Source organism: Bos taurus, chromosome 11 (genome assembly GCF_002263795.3).
Source record: "Bos taurus isolate L1 Dominette 01449 registration number 42190680 breed Hereford chromosome 11, ARS-UCD2.0, whole genome shotgun sequence".
Lineage (NCBI taxonomy): Eukaryota > Metazoa > Chordata > Mammalia > Artiodactyla > Bovidae > Bos > Bos taurus.
In genome coordinates, this window is record NC_037338.1 from 67,765,358 (window position 1) to 67,780,466 (window position 15,109).

Sequence of the window (15,109 nt, forward strand, 5' to 3'; positions counted from 1 at the left end):
CCCTTAAAAGGTGTTTATCTTCCAGGGGTAAAGTTGTTGTAAATTTCAATAAGGAAGGTAAGAATTCAATTCTTTTTGTTTACAATAGCCAAGTTAGTACCAATTTTAGAGCATATTAGTCATTTCAGATACAATTCTGACAATTCCTTTCGAACTCACTGTGCGTGCGTCCTAAGTCACTTCAGTCGTGTCCGACTCTGAGACCCTACAAACTGTAGCCCGCCAGGCTCCTCTGTCCTTTGTATTCCCCAGGCAAGAATACTAGAGTGGGTTGCCATACCCTCCTCCTGGGGAATCTTCCCGACCCAGGGTACGATCCTGCGTCTCCTTACATCTCCTGCATTGGCCGGTCGTTTCTTTACCACTAGCGCCACCTGGGAAGCCCCTTTTAATTCACAACACTTTCAGGTTACTATTAAAATGACTAAGTCTCAAATCATGTAATAGAAGAGCCTAACTTCAGGTTTTAGCTGTTCTAGGTAACACATTCATTAAATGTAGGCCAATATTTCTCATAAGTAAGTGTTTCAAATGGAAGCACACTCAAGGGATAAATGAAGTACGATCTCTCTCCACGGCCACTTCCGGGCCCATTCGCAAAGGTATTGATCAGCATTGGGTTCTGCTGAGTCGGGGGCAGGGGGCGGGGCGGGGGGGTAGGCAGGAAGTAAGATCATGCATAATGTCATTATCGTAGTTCTAGTTATAGTTCTATTTTCTGCTGGGCGTGCCCGAAAGAAAGAAACTAAAATTAAGTATTTTTTAAAGGATAAATCCTAGAAACATGCGAGATAAATTCAAGAGACCTCACCTGATGTTCCACAGGTTGCCTCACTCACCTGGACTCTTTTGAATTCACTCCCCTCCACACCTCAGTTCCCTCAGCCCTCGCCCCTTTTCCAATACAAGACACTGCTTTTCCCTCCTATTTCTCTTCTTTTCGCAAAGCCCCCATTCGCCCCCCAGATCCCCTCTAAGGCCCGCCCTCCTCTCAGGTGCCCTCCCAGGTCCACCCCTCCACACTCCAGCTCCCCTTCCCCCAGCAGCCTCAGCCACCGCGGGACGCCCCCGGCCCAACACCCAGATTTCGCACCCTCCACACTCCCGCTCCCCGCTCCCGCCGGCGCCACCGGCCTCAACGGCGCCCGCACGGCACCCCAGCACCGCCCCGCAACACGCCCCCCGCCCGCGGCCCCCTTACCACACATGCTGCAGGAGGCACGGTTGGCAAGGCGAATGGCGAGCGGCTGGCGAGTCCGGGAGCGTACACGAGCCTGTAGGGCAACCCGCGAGCTTGGGGACCAAGGGGGCGCCGACACGACTCCCTCAGGGGATGCGACGGCGGAGGCAACGACAGCGGTCTCGGCCTCCCGGGCTTGCCAGCAACTGCCGCGGGGCCCCGCCCCCCGGCGCGCACCGCGCCGCCGCCGCCGCCGCCCGCAGGTCCCATTGGGCCGCGCCCGCGCCGCTCACGCGCAGGTCCCGCCTCCTCGCACCGCCCCGCCCCGCCCCGCCCCCGAGCCCACGCAGGCCCTGGCCTGCTGGCGGCGGAGACGTGGCACCGGTTCGTGGCCGTATCCGCTTGAGGTTCCTGGAGACGCCCGCCCCGGGGGCGAGCAGCGCTAGGCACTGCCCTGCGGGGAATAAGGAACACGGCGGCTGGCAGGGAACGACGAAAGGATCAGTAAAGAGGATGGACTTGTTAGCAAAGCAAATAGCGTGCGTTGTTCGCCTCGTGTAGCCCAAGGCCCCAAGACCCAGCACCCCATCGAGCGGAGGAGGAGGAGGAAGAGAACAGGCGGCCTTAACCTGGGGGACCAACAAGTCAGGAAGGGAAAAGGACAGAAGACTGATGAGAAATTGCACAGGATTGAGTGAGGGGAGGGGAGAAAGGCAGTATTCAGGTTCGGCCAGTCTTTCTGGTGACAGGAGATTCAGGTCCCAGCTTAAGCTCTAAGTCATACGCGTGGCCTCTAAAACCTCTGCTCCCCATACCCACCGCATAACCCCGTTTTTTGCAGAGGCGGAGGGGCTGACTGTAAGGTTCAACTATCCAATACTATGTGCTCGGGTTTAAGAAACTCTGCTGGCCCAGACTTCGAATGGCCAACAGGAGAGGAGTGTAGGAATTGCCTAGATTTGACAGCCTTAGCTTGGGCTCATGAATGATTAATTCTATGAATTAATGCACCATTCCTGCCAAGAGAGACTTAATCAGAGAGAGACGATGTTTCTGAAAATTTACTACCTGAGCATTTGCTTTAAGAAGATTTAAATGCTATCTTTGATCAAACGTAGAGTGCTATCATAACTCAATTAATGGCCAAGACTAGAATCAAGTAAAATTTGTGTTATATACAGAATACCACATGATATTCTGACTCCACGTCTCTCGCACTACTGATGTCTTCCTACTCTACCTTTCAGTCCTTTACACTCTGAACAGGTAGTTTCTCAACTGGGCAGTTTCTCAACATCCTCAATCTTTTGCATGTATTAGTTAACCTTCAGGGAATCCCCAGCCCATCTCTGCCTAAGTACTGCTTCTTGGGGAAAACCCTTTTTGTCTTCCCCAGAGAGACTTAAGCCTATTCATTAACCTCTCATTCTTTGAGCTGCCGGATTTAAAGCAATATGCATCTATATTTTATGATTTTTTGTATATTTCCCTGCAAAGCTAAGTTTCTTGAGAGTAGAACAAGTCTTTGCATGCCCAGCACCTAGTATACCCTAGCACAAAGTAAGAGATCAAAAATGTTTCTGAATGAGTGGGAAAAGTCCTGTGTTCTTAGCAGAATTGACTTTCTATGGTTGGTTATCTAATCAAGTGCAAAGGGCTTTCCAGTTTTTCTTAGAGGAAAAAAGATGTCCTTTTAGCATGTATCTGTAAAAGATGAAAACACTAATTCAAAAAGATACGGTGCACTCCGATGTTCAGCACTATTTACAGTAGCCAAAGTATGGAAGCAATCTAAATGTCTATCGACAGATGGATGGATAAAGAAGGTGCATTATATTCCATTACATACTCTCTCTCTATATATATATATATGATGGAATTTTATTCAGCCATAAAAAGAATGAAATAATGCCATTTGCAGCAACATGGATGGTCCTAGAGATTATCAAACTAAGTGAAGTAAATCAGACAAGCATAAATATCACAGGATATCAGTTATAAGTGGAATCTAAAAAATTATACAAATGAACTTATTTACAAAACTAAAGTAGACTCACAGACATAGAAAACAAACTTATGGTTACCAAAAAGGAAAGGGGGGAGGGATAAATTAGAATTTGGGGGTTAACATACACACACTGCTATATATAAAATATATAATATATATAAAATAGATAACCAACAAGGACATATTGTATGGCACAGGAAACTATTAATACATTATATATATATATATATATATATATATATATATATATAACTGAATCACTTTGCTGTACACCTGAAACTAACCCAACATTGTAAATCAACTATACTTCAATAAAAAGTTGTTTGTTTTCAAAAAAGGAAAAAGATGCCCTTTTATCACTGTTCTCAAAGGAAGACAGGAAAATGTCACATTTAACTAATTAAAGTACTTCTTACCTGAAAGCCATTTAATATTTCAGGCCCTGAAATAGGTTCCTTAATTACCCATAGCAAAGTTAAAAAACAGTGAGCTGTTTGCTGTTTGTTAATAGACTACACATTTTTTAACTCAAGAGGCAAAAAAGTCTATGCATGTACATATTAGCCTCAGAACCGTGATCTAAGAGATTCTGGCAAAATCTTAGTGATATTTACTTAGTGATATTCACTCAAGGAATGAAGGTACGATTCCAAAGTTTGAACATTACTTTTGTGCATCACCAGAAAACCCGTTGATGCCACAAAGAAAATGTTACCCAGTGTCACCAAAGTTCTCATGCTCAAACTAATTATCTATCAGACCCTGGCTTTCCTCTTTTGCTTGCTCATCTATCGTGACTACCAATTTGTCTTGTCCGTTCTACAGCTATTTTGGAAGATGCTTATGCACCAGTTGCCAGGAAGAAACTTTGAAGGTCAATATTTTCCCAGCCCAACCTTGAACAAGCTCACCCACCCACTGCAACAGAGAGCCTTTGTAACCATCAGTCAAAAGACACTGATACAGAAGAACTTTGTCTGACCCCCATCTCTACAGAGCTTTGCCATAGCTGGACCTTTGGGGATAAGGGCTGGAGGAGAAGAAAATAAATGGTCTATGAAAGAAACAGGACATCTGGGTCTAATTCAAACATCTGAGGAAATGGAAAAGATTTTCTTTCCTGAACGAAAGCTCTGAACTAACTGAACTCAAAAAAAAAAAAAAGTAAGGATGGTTCAGTTCAGTTCAGTCGCTCAGTTGTGTCCGACTCTTTGCGACCCCATGAATCGCAGCACGCCAGGCCTCCCTGTCTATCACCAACTCCCGGAGTTCACTCAGACTCACGTCCAGTGAGTCAGTGATGCCATCCAGCCATCTCATCCTCTGTCATCCCCTTCTCCTCCTGCCCCCAATCCCTCCCAGCATCACGGTCTTTTCCAATGAGTCAACTCTTCACATGAGGTGGCCAAAGTACTGGAGTTTCAGCTTTAGCATCATTCCTTCCAAAGAAATCCCAGGGCTGATCTCCTTCAGAATGGACTGGTTGGATCTCCTTGCAGTCCAAGGGACTCTCAAGAGTCTTCTCCAACACCACAGTTCAAAAGCATCAATTCTTTGGCGCTCAGCCTTCTTCACAGTCCAACTCTCACATCCATACATGACCACTGGAAAAACCATAGCCTTGACTAGATGAACCTTTGTTGGCAAAGTAATGTCTCTGCTTTTCAATGCTATCTAGGTTGGTCATAACTTTCCTTCCAAGGAGTAAGCATCTTTTAATTTCATGGCTGCAGTCACCATCTGTAGTGATTTTGGAGCCCAAAAAAATAAAGTCTGACACTATTTCCACTGTTTCCCCAGCTATTTCCCATGAAGTGATGGGACCAGATGCCATGATCTTCGTTTTCTGAATGTTGAGTTTTAAGCCAACTTTTTCACTCTCCACTTTCACTTTCATCAAGAGGCTTTTTAGTTCCTCTTCACTTTCTGCTATAAGGGTGGTGTCGTCTGCATATCTGAGGTTACTGATATTTCTCCCAGCAATCTTGATTCCAGCTTGTGCTTCTTCCAGCCCAGAGTTTCTCATGATGTACTCTGCATATAAGTTAAATAAGTGATCCTGTTGAATATGATGGTTCTCAGCCTTCTCCTTGCCATGCTAACTGATGGGCTGAAGGCCATTAGAGATTTCATTGTCTTTACCAATGAAACAAAGAACCATAATTGAAATGGCTTTATAAGATTTTTAAATGCTCCCATGTTTGTGATTTTTGTTATCCCTCATCTGGATTATAACAATAAGTAGCAATAAATTACTAAAATTAAAAAGGCCTGGGTACAAAATTCTAGTTATAAGATAAATAAGTCCTGGGGATGTAGTGTACAGGATGGTGACTATAATTAATGAGACCATATTATATATTTGAAAGTTGCTAAGATATTAAAAGTTCTCATCTCCAGGGTCAAAAATTATAACTGTATGGTGATGGATGTCACCTAGACTTATTGTGCTGATCATTTGTAATAAGTACAAATCAATAATTTTATACACCTGAAACGAATATATGTCAATTATATCCCAATATTTTTAATTAATTAACTTTTATTGTTGGCTGCACTGGGTCTTTGTTGCTGCACACAAGCTTTCTCTAGTTGCAGTAAGCAGGGGCTACTCTTCACTGTGGTGAATGGACTTCTCATTGCGGTGGCTTCTATTGTTGCAAAACACAGGCCCGAGAGCACAGGCTCAGTAACTGTGGCCCATGGGCTTATTGCTCCTTGGCATGTGGGATCTTCCTGGAACAGGAATGGAACACGTGTCCCCTGCATTGGCATGCAGATTGTTAACCACTGGACCACCAAAGAAGCCCCTATCTCAATATTTTAAAAGGTCTGTGCATTAAAAGAATACAGGAAGCAAGGACATGTGTAGCCCACTTTTTCTGGAGTTCTGTGAAGTGTACTTCAGTGAACAGAGAAGGCGGTAGCAAGTATCAAAGGAAAAAGAAGTAGGCTGAGCCACAAAGGCCTATGAGAAGAAAGCAACAAACAGAAGAACAGAAGGCACCAGTCGTGGCCTCAGAAAGACCCCTCTAGTGAACCCCTTTGGTTCCACCACTGCCCCAGTTCATCCTATACACCTTCACACCAGAGTGATCTTTCAAAAATATAGATCAGATCCTGTTTCTCTCTGCTTCCAATTCAGTGGGTATCCTTCACCTGCAGGGTTAAGTCCAGATTCCTATGCACACACCATTTGTTATTCAGATCTCACTCTTGTCAGTTTTATTAGCATCATCTCCCACCGTTCTATTCAAGCATCTTATGGTCTAGCTATATTTAATCTATTGGTAGTTCCCTAAAGAAAAATCCTGAACTTTTGCATCTTTGCATTTCCCCTTTTTAAAAAAGAAGCATTAAAAAGGGAACCAAATATTAAGTAGTTAGGACTTAACTATAGAGAACTAGACAATTACTCACAAAATAAGATTACAAGGGAATCAGCAAGTTCCCTGTGCAAAATTACCTTCACTTCTTCCCTATCACATTTCCTGAACTCTACCTGTACATATATATTTAATGTGGAACACTACTCACTACTCCCTCCCCAAGGAGATCTACATTAAGTCATTATCATCCATTATACTTTAGAGTGAAAATATGGGATTATTTTCATTTGGATATCAGGTGTGAAAAAAACCCCTGAGGAAATACAAGTTATGATGGGGATAAAGTGAAGATAATTCTAAAATTAGAAGGAAGGCTGCTGCCGCTGCTAAGTCACTTCAGTCGTGTCCGACTCTATGCGACTCCATAGACAGCAGCCCACCAGGCTCCCCCATCCCTGGGATTCTCCAGACAAGAACACCCAGACAAATTACCACACTGGGCGAGAAAGGGACAACATAAGGGCGTGTGGAATTAGGTGTGGTAATGCCGGAGAGAGGAGGCTGAGATATCGAAGAAGGAATCAGAAAGAAATTGGAGATGAAGGCAAACTTTACCCACCGTGATGGTTGGTTTTATGTGTCAATTTGGTTGCACTAGTGCCCTGATATTTGGTAAAATATTATATTCCAGATGTTTATATTCAATGGACTTTGAGTAAAGCACATTGCCTTCCATTACGTAGATGGGCCTCATCCAGTTAGTTAAAAGTTTGAACAGAACAAACACTGACACACCCGCCTCTAAGAGCTAGAAAGAATTCCCCACGGAACTGGAGTTGGATTGCAACATCAGCTCTTCCCTGTCTCCAGCCTGGAACCCATCCTGCATGCTTTGGACTCGCTAGCCTCCATGACTGCATGAGCCACTTCCTTAAAATGAATTTCACTCTCTCCCTTCTTCCCTCTCTCACTTTCTCTCCTCCTATTGCTCCTATTAGTTCTGTTTCTCTCTTTTCCCCTCCCTCTCTCCTTCTCTCTCACTCTCTCTCTCCCTGTCTGTCCTAACAGTTATGTTTTTCTAGAGAACCTTAATACATCCGAGGTTGATCTTACTGATTTCCTCAGTGTGAATATATGTATTTATTTTAAATTTCTAGAGGAAACTCAAACTAGTTGAAGAAGGGGATTTATTGGCTAATGTAATTGGAAGGACAGAGATACAGAGTTTCAAGTACATCTATATCCAGGGACACAAACTGTCAGAACTCTGTCTCTCTCTGTGACCTCATGGACAAGGAAAAGACCCCCACCCCACCCCCCACAGTTCTGAAATCACCTATTTCCAGCTTGCAGTCCAAGGGGAAAGAGGTTACTTCTCCATCCTCATTTTTTATATTCTAGGCAAGGATTCTGATGGGTCTAGTGTGAGTCACATGCCCCACTTCCATTGCAAAGAAGGCAGGACATGGTGATTGGACAGAGCCACATGGAGTCAGGAAAATGTAGGTCTTCAAAGGAAAGGATGAAAAGAATGAGGGGACACCAAAGACACACAATCAAAAGATGTCCACTCCTCAGGTTTGAGGACAAACTTGAGGTACTGACTCCAACTAGAATGAACAACGAACACACTTCCCAATACTCCCCTCTAGGGTGGCTCCAAATTTCCGCAGTAGGCAGAACCTGGGGCAAGTTTTCTTCCTCTGCTAGAAAGAAACTCATTCTACTGCCAAGAAATTGTCAACAAATTGGACACCATGAGATTAACCGGGCTTGTCTATTTCTGTCCTTTAGGATGTGACCTGGAGAAGGAAATGGCAACCCACTCCAGTGTTCTTGCCTGGAGAATCCCAGGGACGGCAGAGCCTGGTGGGCTGCCGTCTCTGGGGTCGCACAGAGTCGGACACAATTGAAGTGACTTAGCAGCAGCAGCAGGATGTGACCAGAGCCAAAATAAAAGTGGACCATTCTAGGGAGCTGCCTAGAGCTGAAAGACAGCTAGAAATGTACAGTGACGAAAAATACTGTTTTCTGGAGTTTCTTCCAAAAGTGGATTCTGCAGACTGTAAGCACCCTGTGGAATTGTCATTGATAATCCTGATGTGCAGAAGCAGAGCATAAGGCTGGGAGTATAAATTTACCCTCACAAAGGGATGTAAATTCCCAATGGACTGGAGAGCAGCTAGCTTCATATTCCTGCATTTAAAACTGTCCACCATACGCACTGCTTTGGCCCGTAATGGTCTGGAGCAAATAACAGATGGGAAAGACATTTGTCCACTAGAAAGCAGCAGCTATGGAGACAAGAGATGCTTTTTCCCTTCCCTGAGATAGGAATACTCAGGAAAGGTACATGGGTTCAATTCCCTTAAGGCAAAATAGTACAGTATTGTGCAAAGGCTTTGCAACCAGAATGCCCAGGGGTCATGTTCCTGTCTTTTCCCCTTAAGTTCTATGGCAATGGAATATGTACTTCTCTTCTCTGTGCCTCATGGAAACAACAATAGTTACTGATCTCATAAGATTAAATGACTTCATAAATATAAGGTGCTTACAACAGTGTCACACAGTGAATGTACAATGAAAGTTTACTACTTTTATATACTTTGCTCATTATTCTGTTTAGGGTTTGTTGGGGCTCAAGGCAGGCACCCCAAAATATGCCTCAAAGACATATTATTTTGAATTCAAGTTACTTAAGAAATAGCCATTACAAGAGGGACTCACTGACCCTCTCGTCTCCCTGAAAGCAGGAAATAAATCTTCCATGTGACAGGTACCCTTCCTGTACTGGGAGGTAGGAAGACATCCTTATCAGTAGAGATAGGGAATTCAGACCAGGAGGTTATCTAAACAAACCTCGTCACTTCCTTTCTACCTTACTACCCACCCAAGTCCAAACTTCTTCCTTACTAATTGAGCCTGTGTGCTCAGTCACGTCTGGCTCAATGCAACCCTGCCAGGCTCCTTTGTCTGTGGGATTTTACAGGCAAGGATACTGGGGTGAGTTGCCATTTCCTCCTCCAGGGAATCTTCCCAACTCAAGGACTGAATCCAGTTTCCTGCCTCTCCTGCATTGGCAGGCAAATTCTTTACACTGAGCCACCTGGGAAGTCCTACTAATTAAGCACCCAAACTTACATTTCTTTGTTCTGTCAATTCCTCTCAACTTTGTCTGGAAATATAAAAGCCAACTGCTTTGGCCACTTCTTAGGTCGCATTGCTATGAGACATCTATAAGAATTAAATTTTTTTCTTTTTCTCCAGCTAATCTATCTTGTATCAATTTAATTATGTGTCCACTCATAAGAACTCGAGAGAGGTGGAGGGGGAAATTACTCCTTCCATGATAGGCTACACCCTAATTTTGTTTAGTAAAAAATCCTCCAGGTGCTCTCTTTACTTTTGGCCAATAATCTCTGTCTCAAATACATATTGAAATATCCCATAAAGTGCCTTCAAGAATATTTCATGTAACAAAAATTTTATACATTTTGAGGGGTTAATTTTTTTGTTTTAGTGAAAAACAACTAACTAATGATTACTTTCTTTGTGGCTGTCCGGGAGGAGGAAATTAAATATAACTTAACTATTCAAAATGAAAAACTATCACCTGAGTAATCTAAACCTAAATTAATATTTGATTGAAAAAATATTTGAAAAAGTGGCTCAGTTAAAAATGTAAATTTGTTGTCATTTTAGGATCAACATTAGGCACTGCTGCTGCTGCTGCTAAGTCGCTTCAGTCGTGTCTGACTCCGTGAGACCCCATAGACGGCAGCCCACCAGGCTCTGCCATCCCTGGGATTCTCCAGGCAAGAACACTGGAGTGGGTTGCCATTGCCTTCTCCATTGTGTGAAAGTGAAAAGTGAAAGTGAAGTCGTTCAGTCGCGTCCGACTTGTAGCAACCCCATGGACTGCAGCCTACCAGGCTCCTCCATCCATGGGATTTTCTAGGCAAGAGTACTGGAGTGGCTTGCCATTGCCTTCTCCAAACATTAGGCACTGTCTACCACAAATAATTAAGCAGTAAAATTACTTACAAAGTTCTCCATGATTTACCAGGTTCTTTGTTAGAAGGCAACCAGCTTCAAATGAGAGAGTAATTGATAACAGCAGCTTTAACAAGAAAACCTTTTATCTCACATGATACTCTGAAAATGGGTGGTTCCTGGACTAGCTCAAAGGTCAATAGAGTCCTCAAATATCCAGATCTCCTTTTTTTTTCGCTTCTTCTTTGCCATTCTTAGCAAACTGGCTTTTCAGGATCACAAGCTGACTGTCAGAGCCTTGGACATCAAGTCTTCATATTACAGTGCACCTAGCAGGGAGGAATGGAATGGAGAAGCAAAGAGCCTTCTTTACATGTAAACTTCCTTCTCTCTCAATCAAGGAAGACAATCTTTCCAGAACTTTCTAATAGACTTTCTCTTTCAGTTCACAGGCAGAGCTGGGCCATGTATCCATACTTAAGAGGCTTCTCTGGTGGCTCAGCTGGTAAAGAATCCACCTGCAATGAGAGAGACCTGAGTTCTATCCCTGGGTTGGGAAGACCCCCTGGAGAAGGGACTGGCTACCCACTCCAGTATTCTGGCCTGGAGAATTCCATAAATTGCATAGTCCATGGGGTCACAAAGAGTCGGACATGACTGTGTCCATACTTAGACTAATGACTGGCAAAGAAAAAAGGAGTTAAGATGTACTGAGTTAGACTAGTCATAATTTATCCCCTGGGACTGAGCTGAGACCTCTCTTCCCTGGGCACAGGGCAAGCAAATGGTAACTGAGAAGACCTCTCAGTCAGAAGAAAGCCTCAGCGTAAACTCTCTGGCTGAAAGAAGAGTAGGCAGCCAAGAACTTCTACAGTGCTGTCTGCACAAAGCACTGCCTGCCTCTGCCCCATTCCAGCTAAGGCCTTCCTTCCACTTCACACTCAAGTCCTACTTAGCTTCCTGCAGTTCCCATCTCACAGCTTCCAGATTCTGATTACAACATTTTGTGTGCTGAGAACGTTCTCCACCTTTCCTCCTTGTTCCTCATGGCTGCTCTGTTTTGTAGAGAATCTTTCCAATAACTTGGCCTCTCAGTTCTGTGAGTTCCTATATTCCAGTAACTGAATCTCCCACCCCCACTCAGCCACTTATTTTGTGGCCAGACCCAAGACTGATTAACTGCATCTCCTCCACAATTTCAATTTCCTGTAGCTTCACCTAAAGGGCAGGTTACTGTGCCTAGCTTACAAAGTAATTCCCAAAGTCTAACCTAAATTCATCTATAATGGCTGCTGCTGCTGCTAAGTCACTTCAGTCGTGTCCGACTCTGTGTGACTCCAGAGACGGCAGCCCACCAGGCTCCCATGTCCCTGGGATTCTCCAGGCAAGAACACTGGAGTGGCTTGCCATTTCCTTCTCCAATGCATGAAAGTGAAAAGTGAAAGTGAAGTCGCTCAGGTTGTCTACTTGAAAGTTACACAGTCGTGTCCGACTCCTAGTGACCGCATGGACTGCAGTCTACCAGGCTTCTCCATCCATGGGATTTTCCAGCAAGAGTACTGGAGTGGGGTGTCATTGCCTTCTCCGCTATAATGGCTCAGGAAACAAATTCTCCAACCGCAATGCCCGGTTCTATGAACCAAAAGAACAAAAATAAAAACTTCTCTTTCCACCACTCACAAATGCTGGAGTTCTTTTTGTTTCCATCCCTATGTTAATCTCCACACTTTTGGGGAAGAAAGTTCCAAAGATCCAACGTACTTATGTTTCCTTTCCTGATACTGTCTATGAACTGCTGTCTCTGAATTCCTATAGAAAAATAAGAAGGTGAAAGTGAAAGTCACTCAGTCCTGTCTGCCTCTGTGACCCCATGGACTATAGCCTGCCAGGCTCCTCTGTCCATGGAATTCTCCAGGCAAGAATACTGGAGTGGGTAGCTGTTCCCTTCTCCAGGGCATCTTCCCAACTGAGGAATAAACCCAGGTCTCCCTCATTGCAGGCAGATTCTTTACCATCAGAGCCACCAGGGAAACCCCATCAAAAACAAGAGAGACGTGTAATTTGCTATTTGGGTCATCTGAGAAAAGTTACCCCTATGGGGTAGAAAGTTGTTCTTGTTCAGTTGCTAAGTTGTGTCTGACTCATCGCAACCCCATGGACTGCAGCAAGCCAGGCTTCCCTGTCCTTCACTATCTCCTGGAGTTTGCTCAAATTCATGTCCATTGAGTTGGTGATGCTGTCTAACCATCTCATCCTCTGCTGCCCCCTTCTCCTTTTGCCTTCAATCTTTCCCAGCATCAGGGTCTTTTCCAATGAGTTGGCTCTTTGCATTATGTTAATAGAAAGATAACTGTCGAATTTTCTGGCATGGCACACTAAGGCAGTTTTTCTCAATTCAGCCTGCTGTCTTGTAATCAATAGAAATTTTGTCCACATTCTAGGACTTAGTTCTTTATCAGTTTTCAGCATTGTGATCCTTTTTTTTTTTTTTTTTTTGGTCTTTCAGTGGGAAGTTACATGATACTACGTTGGGAGCTACTAGCAAGATACCATTTTTAAAAAATATTTTATTTATCTGGCTGTATCGGGTCTTGGTTGCAGGACTTGGGATCTTTCACTGTGGCATGCAGGCTCAAGTGCTCTGTGGCACGTGGGGTCTTAGTTCCCTGATCAGGTATCCAACTGCATCCCCTACGTTGCAAGGTGGATTCTTAATCACTGGACACCAGGGAAGTCACCAGATACCATTTTAAAACTAAAATTGTTTAGTGTTTAACAAGGTAAAAGTTCAGTAAAAATAGTCTAAAACATCTCATAAAAAGTGAAGCCATTTTAGAATATCTTAAGATTCTCCCTATTTACTTCTGTATTTAAAGAGTAAATAACTCAGATTGGGGGTAGGGAATGTATTTTAAACTGCTTCACACATTATGCAAAGAAGGAACCATGAGAAATGAAGAACAAAAATAAAAATATCCCTGGACAAAATCCACGTGTACAGAAGATGATTCAGGATGTTATAAATAACTCATATGAGGTAAAGCAAACATGCAATATTTATATATCATTCTCTGAAGAAAGGACATATTTTATTAATCCTCAAGTTGCTTAGCAGATTAATAATAAAAGCTTAGTACATATTATCAACAAGTCCAACTGCAGGGCCCACAGAAAACTCAAATGAGTTTAAGGTGAGTTTGCTTCTTTTTCATCTGATTCATCGTCCATAACCTAAAACAAACAACAAACAAACAAAAAAAAATACAGAATTAAGGAGTAGAAATTGCTATTTTCATGATTTTAATATTACTTGCTTACCTAAAATACTCTGCAACAGTACATACCAATCCAGTAAGAATAAATCTATCAACAGCCCCAAAGCACAAGGTTTACATAAAAATCTGATATTCTAGCAACATAAAAGCAAACTGAATATTCGGTTCAGTTCAGTTCAGTTGCTCAGTCGTGTTGACTCTTTCCAACCCCATGAACCGCAGTACACCAGGCCTCCTTGTCCATCACCAACTGTTGGAATCTACCCAAACGCATGTCCATTGAGTCGGTGATGCCATCCACCCATCTCATCCTCTGTCGTCCCCTTCTCCTCCCGCCCTCAAGTTTTCCCACCATCAGGGTCTTTTTAAATGAGTCAGCTCTTCGCATCAGGTGGCCAAAGTACCGGAGTTTCAGCTTCAACATCAGTCCTTCCAATGAACACCCAGGACTGATCTCCTTTAGGATGGACTGGTTGGATCTCCTTGCAGTCCAAGGGACTCTCAAGAGTCTTCTCCAACACCACAGTTCAAAAGCATCAATTCTTTGACACTCAGCTTTCTTTATGGTCCAACTCTCACATCCATACATGACCACTGGAAAACCAATGCCTTGACTAGATGGACCTTTGTAGACAAACTAATGCCTCTGCTTTTTAATATGCTATCTAGGTGGGTCATAACTTTTCTTCCAAGGAATAAGCGTCTTTTAATTTTATGGCTGAAATCACCATCTGCAGGGATTTTGCAGCCCCCCAAAATAAAGTCAGCCACTGTTTCCACTGTTTCTCCATCTACTTGCCATGAAGTGATGGGACTGGATGCCATGATCTTAGTTTTCTGAATGTTGAGCTTTAAGTCAACTTTTTCACTCTCCTCTTTCACTTTCATCAAGAGGCTCTTTGCTTCTTCTTTACTTTCTGCCATAAGGGTGGTTTCACCTGCATATCTGAGGTTATTGATATTTCTCCCAGCAATCTTGATTCCAGCTTGCGCTTCTTCCAGCCCAGCGTTTCTCATGATGTACTCTGCATAGAAGTTAAATAAGCAGGGTGACAATATATAGCCTTGACGTACTCCTTTTCCTATTTGGAACCAGTCTGTTGTTCCATGTCCAGTTCTAACTGTTGCTTCCTGACCTGCACACAGATTTCTCAAGAGGCAGGTCAGGTAGTCTGGTATTCCCATCTCCTTCAGAATTTTCCACAGTTTATTGTGATCCACACAGTCAAAGGTGTTGGCATAGTCAATAAAGCAGAAATTGATGTTTTTCTGGAACTCTCTTGCTTTTTTGATGATCCAGCAGATGTTGGCAATTTGATCTCTG

The 15,109-nt window shown here is 43.4% G+C and overlaps 2 protein-coding genes across 6 annotated transcripts in view; both read right to left on the bottom strand.

The window, feature by feature from the left end:
• Nucleotides 1-12,757, bottom strand: part of GFPT1 (glutamine--fructose-6-phosphate transaminase 1) — a 75,884-nt gene extending 63,127 nt beyond the window's left edge. Inside the window, exon 1 of one of the 3 annotated variants that reach the window (XM_024998270.2) lies at nucleotides 10,562-12,757. Coding sequence is in view for 2 of the 3 variants with exons in the window: in XM_059891002.1 (XP_059746985.1) it covers nucleotides 1,202-1,208 (7 nt within the window). In the remaining variant the exon portion in view is untranslated. 3 annotated transcript variants of the gene reach the window in all.
• An 820-nt stretch (nucleotides 12,758-13,577) lies between these two features.
• NFU1 (NFU1 iron-sulfur cluster scaffold) overlaps nucleotides 13,578-15,109 on the bottom strand; it is a 28,935-nt gene continuing 27,403 nt past the window's right edge. For all 3 annotated transcript variants that reach the window (XM_010810135.4, NM_001046566.2, XM_059891503.1), the window contains one exon: nucleotides 13,578-13,741. In XM_010810135.4, coding sequence (XP_010808437.1) covers nucleotides 13,697-13,741 — 45 coding nt within the window. In that variant the 3' untranslated portion in view covers nucleotides 13,578-13,696. The remainder of the gene's footprint in view (nucleotides 13,742-15,109) is intronic.